Below are 8,383 nucleotides of genomic sequence, written 5' to 3'. Positions count from 1 at the left end.
TGGCACCATCCCTGGTGTTACCTCCTACCGAAAAGTCTTACTTTTTGCAACATGTTGTGCAGATTAAGGGCCGATCATTGCAGGAAGTGTATTCTGTAATTTTGATGACTGAAATTTAATCTCATTGGAGGTGTCGTAATGATGTTATCTTTAACAATAAAAGTGTGTATGGAGGAGGTTTTGGATAAGATAAAGTTCAAAGTTTTAGTTATGGATCAAGAATAGACAAAAAAGAGATAACATGTTTTGGTTTGAATATGTATTAATCCGATCTTTGGGTGGGAGTTAATAGTTTCCTTTAGATTCTTGAGTTTTTGATCTCTCCCCGTGGGTGTCTTGTAAATTTGTTTTCTCTGCATGTAATTTTGTTCCCCTTCAATAAAATTTCCACTTTATAAAAAAAACACAAAAATTAATTATGTATTGATCAATTTTGAGTCTTTTCACACATGAATATACAAAGTTTGTGTGAAACATTTGATTTTCTACTCTTTTTGTAGTCTATTAATTAAGATTACCACAAGAACATAATAGAAGAATAAAAAATTTATGAATAAGATAACATTTCATTTGCATGATAACAAGAATGACCTGAACAACAGGAACATCAAACCAACATGTTTGCACTATTATATAGATTTATCTCCTGCATGACTAGGTAAAATGTTGGAGAGAAAAAAAGTGAATTAATATAATACTAAAGAAGAGTTGGAATTATCTTCAGTTCATAATTTGATGTTTATTTTATTTCAACAACCTAAAAGAAATTAAGTTACAAGTAACCCATACTCAAAAGTCTAAAAAAAAACTAAAACAAGCCATAGTTCCATGATTTTGAATCCATGATTATTCTTGGGTCGCCACCATCATCATTTACCAGGAAATCCCAACCATTAATAAAGTCATCATCCCATAATGCCATGCTCCTATTGTTGTTGACATTGCTATTAATATTATTATTTTCATTGTTTGGAGACAACTCAAAATCTGGGAGCAGCAAGTCTTCAATGAAGTTTGATGATTTTGAAGAAGTGGATGAAGCATGTGGAACAAGAATCTTATTGGATTCTATTATTGGAACTTTATCTATGCAGAACTCATCCATTATTGAGTCAAATGAAGGTGTTATAGTTTTGTCTTCTATAGCTTCAGTTAAAGTTGATGACTCAAATGAAGTTTCTGGCTCTTTATCGTGGTCACTTTCAGGTTCAAATTTTGGGTCCTGGTTAACTGGTAAACATAGTTTCTGATGTTGTTCTTGACATGGTTGATGTGGTTGGGTTTGAGTTTGCACAACTGCATTAGGGAGTGGCTTATGAGTAACAGGATCAATTCCTATTTTCTTGAGCTTTTTCTTTATATGAGTATTCCAGTGATTCTTGATTTCATTATCAGTTCTTCCGGGGAGATTAGAAGCAATCTTAGACCATCTGTAAAACAAGAAAAAGAAAAGGAAGAAGCAAGACACTATGAATCAATAAAGTAATAGTGATTATTATTTCTGTAAAGAATATTTACACCATATGGTCCATGCTAAATACTGAGAACATTTGAAAAGGAAAATGACTTTACAACCACCAGAATGTATATATTTAATGTCATGAAAGTTACAAAATGAATAAAATTTGCTCACAAGACAAAGTATGCCTGCATTTATATTTCTATATTAATGATTGCCATATGCGGTCAACTTTGAAGAACTGCAATCATTAATAGTTCCTTTTGATTTTACTCACTTAAAAAAAAGAGGGTGTCACATTGCACCAGTCTCCACAAAAATGATGTATTTATGTATGTTTCTAAGATTTAAACTCATGATTTTCTGTGACAAAACATACGAATAATAGCTAACAAAGAAAACATGAAAGAAAGATAAGACTTTGTATGCAATTTTAATGTCTTCTTCTTTTTGCAGGTGTTGTGGACCATGTCTTCTGTTTATGATGAATAAACAAATTACCACTTGAGGGGCACGTATTATAGAAATGATAAATTTGATTTAGTTAGTGCTAGTGCTGTCATTAAGAGACATTTTGTTTAAACCATTTTCTGAGACCCAACCTAGTTTAAATCTCTTAACATCAAAATAGCACTGTGCTAGTTATTTTATTAATAATAAGTAAAAGGGTTCAAAAAGGACAACATGCAAAAGGGAAAAAACATGTCAAGAGAGTGAATAGTGAAAGAACCTATTGCCAAGTTGAGCATGGAGGTCAATGACCATTTTCTCCTCATCTTCTGATAGAAGACCTCTTTTGAGGTCTGGCCTGAGGTAATTTGTCCATCTGAGCCTGCAACTTTTCCCACACCTTAAAAGACCTGCATGAAATCATAACCAAAATTATTATGTTTAAATTCATTAAAGTGGTTACCTTTCAGAGTAGTTGAATTGAAAATGAAAATGAAAATGAAAATGAAGTTGAGGCTTTTCTCCACTTAATAAGGCAGCATATAAATTAATACCCTCCTCTTTCCTATAACAATGAAATAAAAGGAACACATGCAAACTCTAAAGCTTTTTTGCTCATAATTGAAGTACTTAAAAATGTCATTTACAATTGTGGGATGTTGTCTTTATGGTAATTGCGAAAAACTAAGAAAAATGAGGACGGAACAGCCACAATATTACGGTCATAATTATTGTTGTTGCATAGTACAATTTTAAACCTGCAAATTGATACATAAGGAAGAAGCTTTCTAACACCATTCTTTCTGCAACTTTCATTATAGAAAGAAGTGAATGCAATGATGAGGACTAAATGTGCGTATGCAACAATGAAAAGAGGAAAAATGATTTGAGTATATCTCACTCACACCAATTACAATGAAACAAAAATACATAAAAATAGAAGTTTGATTTTTTAATTGACATGAAATGTTTTACTCAATATAAAATAATATTTGAGATATAGTTGAGACTACATATCCTTGTTATGAAAAGAGACCTGCTAACTTAGGTACAGTTCTCCAGCAAAATTGGCCATTAGTGAGGATGAAGTTGATAAGCTTCTTATCTTCTTCTGCACTCCATGGCCCCTTCTTCAACCCAACTTTGTCACAACAAGGTTGTCTTCCCATTATTGTTAAGGAATACACAAATGCAAATTGTAAAGTCTATTTGGAAATGATACCCAAAAAATAGTGGGTTCAAATTGATATAGATAGAGACTGAAGAGTTCCTAAGAATATACACATTACAAGGTAGGATAGAGCACCACCACCTACTTATTTATATAAAATCAAAACCCCATAAACTCCAAAGTCCTCAAAGCCCACTAACTCATTTTTATCATTTATTTTGATTTTTGTTATTTCCTACTAAAAGGTATTCCGTGACAATTTTATACGCCATCAATATATTATCAACCACTAATATTTATTAATTATTGATTCTATTAAAAAAATAGTATCAATAAATCATAGCTAATATATTATTTATATATAAATTTTTACAATAAGATATATATTACACTCTTACTTTATTCAATTTTTGAAAGGTTTATTTCATTCAAGTTGGTTTTCTTTCTTTCGTATTTTCATTAATTTATTACTTCAGTGACTACTAACACGTGGGGCTACATCTTCTTCTGAAAGCACCACCTCATCAAACTGTTTGAAGCGTGAAATACTGCACTAACTCAAACCTTAAAAGAAAATAAAATAAAGTATTTTCTCATCTTAAAATATAATTTATCTCTTTTAACTAGTAAAAATATAAGTTTAAAAATGTTTTTATAGAAAATAATTAAATATGATATAATTTTAGTTGTTGGATGAGATAACATATTTTTTTATACTATGAAATAATTTATTCTCAAAACATAAATACTACAAATACATTCCAAAAAAACAACTGGGAATGCAGAACCAAATATTGCTCTTTTTTTTTTCGAAAAAAATAAGTGTTGCACTTCTTTATAACAGTGTTTACAATTTGCGCCGCCCTCTTTATATGTTTTTTAATAAATAAATTTACAATTATTTTATTATAGTACACTTATTTTGTGGTACAATTTTAATTTTTTATTTGATTAACTATTAAAAAGTTAGATTTGAGGTATGAAATCAATTTAAATATTTTTTATATTACAATATTGTTGAATTAGACTTCGAATAATATTAGAAATTATTGTCTCTAAATTAATATTTAAAGCTTGCTCGAAATTAACACGTTTTTTAAATGAGGATAATACAATATCAGAGAACTTAATGTTAATTATAATATTTTTATGAGTTTTATACTTAAAAATAAATTTAATTTTATTTATAGCCTAATTTGATTTATTTTAATTTAAAGTAAAATATTAGAACTAAGAGGACATGTACTTTTATTTATATATAAGAGAGATTTCAATTGTGAATTTCATTAGCTAAGATTCTTTTTCATAGTGGTGATTATATTCAAATAGTTACATTATAAATGACATGTGTTTGGGTTTACTTTATTATCACCAGTGAGTTCTCTCCTTTTATAAATACATATAATCTTCACATTATGAAATTGGCATCAGTGAGTGTTGTATTAATGGTGAAAAATTTGGATATATCTATCAGGTATCATAACTAGGTTTTAACATATTGAACATTATATTCGCACACAAAAGTACTAAAAGTCATTACAATTTTGGTACTTGTACTTTAATGAGGTTAAAGGGAGAAAACATATTGAAAAAGAAAAGATTTAAAAATAAAAAACAAGTTTTGTAAAAGAAAATAGAGCCTATCATTTTAGCATTTATTAAAAACATCGTCCAATTCATGCTCCTTCAATTTTGAAAAAAACGAAAGAAGTGTACAAAGGTTTACGCCACGATACACATGCTCTCTTAATATATTTGTTTAACTAATAAAACATCGTAATGTCATACTAGATTTTTATCTAGATTAAAAAGTTAAAAGTTTAATTTCTATAAATGATATTTGTTGGGATGAACAAAACACATATTCTAAAAGAGAGATTAATTTCTTACCTATAAAGTCACAAAATATATTAATTATAGAAAAATATATATTTGGTCAGAGAAATATGTTTAAAATAAAGTCATGCTTCTTGAGCTTTGACATTTAATAACGAAATTAATAAACATTTTTTTCGGGAATTAATAATCACAAATCTAAAGTCGTGATAGACTTGAAAAGATGATGCTATTTACAGCTCAAATCTTGTTTATAATACTTTTGACCAATGAAGGGAGAGAAACAAGAGTGTGACTAAAGTTTACCATTTAGTGTGTACCGGTTGAATGACAATGTTTATCATTTAGTATTAATATTTTTATAACAAAAAAAATACCCCTCGATTTTTTTCCATCTGTTATTCAATTCTCCTACTTATTATTCTCTTGCATATCATTATTGTGTATTTAGTAATGTGCCTAATGATGAATGTGGTAACTATTATTTTTACAGACAAAGTTTTTCACAGGGATAAAATAAGAAAAAATAATTGTAAAAAATTGATAAGATATTTATAATTTATATTGTACAACTTTAACAATTGAGTTAATTATTGAGATATATATGGTAGCTATAATTAAGCACATGCATATGTGTAGAAAGAAGCATAAGATCCATCATAGAATTGGATTGGTCCAAACTACGCAATTTTATATGATAACTTCTCATTATATACCATGACTTGTGTACACTCTTCAGTCTCTTGTAATTATCAATGTTCTTAATATGAGCTTAAATCAATACCGCTGACCAACGTCCCTTACTCTTCAAACCAGAAACTCATTCATCCCTCTTTAATCTGCATAAATTCTGGTTGAATCGGATTAAACTAAGATAACCCAAAGTAATCCAGTGAAAGAACTAACTATTTAATATACATTAGAAATTCATAGGCAGTTTGAAAACTGAAAAAACACAGATCACACAATGGGGTGTATTCATTATTAATATCATTAGAGAGTTGTTCTTTTAGTCTTGTGAAAGTGAAGCTTGGAGGTATGGAAGTATGAGTAGAATCTTCTAATATGGCTTTAGAAGTGCTTGAATAAACTGGGAGAGGTACTTGAAAAGATTATGTAACGATCAAGTCAGTATGTGAATGAGATAGAGAATATGAGAGAGTAATATAAAGAGATATTGTATATGTAAGAGATAGTGAATGAGTAAGTAAACTTTCTTAAGGGAGAAATCATCTATTTAAAGTGGAGAGGTAGTAAGAATATTCCTTTGTAGATGTTGTTGACCTGGCCGACCAAACGGGTTGTTGGGTTTGCTCTACATGGGCGAAGGTGGCTTTTCTGATGTCAAGCGGCTTTGGCAGGTCCATATTATGTGCATTGTCGACTTATAATTGTATTAGTATGTGCTATCATGCCATAGGTCCATTTTATCTCATGTTGAAAGGTAAAGTAGGGCATGGATAGCATGTGCCAGGTGGCAGAGGTCTGTGTTATTCAGGCAACGTAACAATAGGGTGTCAGAGATGGTCTTTATAATATTTTCTCGTATCCTCCCAGTCAACAGTACATCTTTCGGGTTTATCCATTTGCTCGGTCGAAACTCGGGATGTTCGAACTAGACTTGTGTCATCCGGTCTCGAGTTAGTAATTATTGCCTCTATCCGATCATGGTGTGTACTTTGGAATCGGGTTGGAACAGTTGTCCTGGTCTTGTGGTATGGCTGATAGGTCAGGCATGTCGGTAGACGTCGTTATATGGTTGGGTGATAAAGACTCTCGGGTATGTAGCTAAGCACATGAATAGACTCCCCATCTGATTTGATTTCGCTATTTGTATTTTTGTGAATGTTTTCAGATACTTGTTGTTTAGTTTATTAAATGTTGTTGTATCTTGACACGTGGATGGTTAGGGAAGCCTTGAGCTTTGTACCGTTTATGTAATGATGAAGTCACACCGGGTGTGATTTGCCCCCAATTTTGTCGACTTCTGCATTAAATGAGTGATCTTGTCCTAGCGTGCAATAAATTAATTGCCTCGATCTCTAGGACACCATTGGATTATAATCGAGTGCTTCTTCTTGAACGGCGAGGATGAGTCTAACTTTTGCCTCTAGCATATCTGAAGCTACGGCTTTTGTGTCTACCATTAGATTATATTGTCTTTACTTATTTTTTATGGTGATGATGATTTGAGCAGTGTGAGCATGAGTGAGCCCTTCCCTATTATTCTTCTATAAATTGTGGGGGAAGTGTATTTTGATTTCTTAACTCATGTTTCCAATTTGATTGTTTTGAGTTTTTGATTACAAGTCTTCGTTGTTGTTCTTCATAGAGGGCCTTTCTTCATTCAAAACTCAGGTAATTCCCTCTCCTTGTCCTTTGTTTTTTGTCTTCTTTCATTCTTACTGGTTGCAATAGTTGTGGGGTTTCTCACATTAGGGTAGTATAACAGTTGTGTGGTCTTTTTTTTACTCTCGTAGTGTCATTAGAAATGTAGTTCCTCGTGTAGGATAGTTGTCTCTAGTCAATGGCCTTAAGTTGTTAATTGATAACTCTTGTAATAGTAGGTCTGAGATGACTCGTGACTTTACCTCTCGGGTCGTCTAGTATAGGATCCTGGCTGATCATGAAGGGGGCGATTCTTTTTATTATTGGGTTGACCGTGAGGTGCTGGGAATAGAAAGCTTCTTCTTGCTTGGAGATCGTCCGAATTTTGACATTATTGGCAGGATACCCTATCATTTCATACTGCACGCTCCGAGGAAAGACGAGAGGGTCTACTTCAACTATTGGGTGGAGTGGGGAGATAAGTTTTCGTTCTTTTTGTACGAAGTATATTCACGGGACTTCAAGCTTCGCCTTCCTCTGAAAAGCTGGTGCGTCTCGGTCCTCCACCATCTTCGGGCAGCCCCTTCCCAACTTCAGCCGAGTGCTTGGGAGTTTGTCCGGGCCTTCGCCTCTTTTTTTTGAGAAAGGAGGCTCCATAATTCCCTAAAGGTATTTTTCTATATGTTGCGGGTGACCTGTAGCACAAATAAAGATGAAGAGTAGGCATGTGAAAGAACTAGCGATTTAATATACATTATAAAATTCATAAACACTATCTATCATACATTTTCAATAACATTCGAGATGTATTAGCACAAAATTGGATGATTCAAGTTCAATTTGTAATGAAGTAAACTAATATGTTAGCGGACTTAATGAACAAACTAGGGTCAAAAGCTTCTAATGGGTTCACAATCTAGGGCATAATTCCAGTAGAAGGACATAATATCATGTACATTTTTCTTTCATTTAACTAGTGTTATCTTTCAAATGTACCCAATTTTTTGGGGACCTTTTGTGTTTACTTAATAGAAACAAATAGGATATTGTTGTGCTCACCATGCTGAACTTTGGGGATTTTGTTGGGCTTAAAGTTTCTTAAGTAGAGGGGTTTCGAATAGATTAGTATATAGTCATAT

The 8,383-nt window shown here is 31.9% G+C and overlaps 1 protein-coding gene across 3 annotated transcripts; it reads right to left on the bottom strand.

Moving 5' to 3' along the window:
* Positions 608-3,225, bottom strand: LOC109329031 (protein ODORANT1-like). 3 transcript variants are annotated; one of them, XM_019562691.1, is made up of 4 exons: positions 2,946-3,225; positions 2,190-2,319; positions 1,115-1,430; positions 608-1,069 (listed from the first exon to the last, which is right to left on the bottom strand). In XM_019562691.1, exons 1-4 carry the CDS (start codon positions 3,076-3,078, stop codon positions 809-811), a joined length of 840 nt encoding a protein of 279 aa, XP_019418236.1. In that variant the 5' UTR covers positions 3,079-3,225; the 3' UTR covers positions 608-808. The 3 variants fall into 3 exon arrangements, with proteins under 3 accessions (XP_019418236.1, XP_019418235.1, XP_019418237.1); XM_019562690.1 differs by having other exon boundaries at positions 608-1,430; positions 2,946-3,224; XM_019562692.1 differs by lacking the exon at positions 2,946-3,225 and adding an exon at positions 2,668-2,777 and having other exon boundaries at positions 608-1,430.

The sequence above is a fragment of the Lupinus angustifolius genome, chromosome LG16, assembly GCF_001865875.1.
Source record: "Lupinus angustifolius cultivar Tanjil chromosome LG16, LupAngTanjil_v1.0, whole genome shotgun sequence".
Taxonomy (NCBI): domain Eukaryota; kingdom Viridiplantae; phylum Streptophyta; class Magnoliopsida; order Fabales; family Fabaceae; genus Lupinus; species Lupinus angustifolius.
The sequence above is the reverse complement of the archived record's forward strand: the minus strand, read 5'-3'. Positions and strand labels throughout refer to the sequence as shown.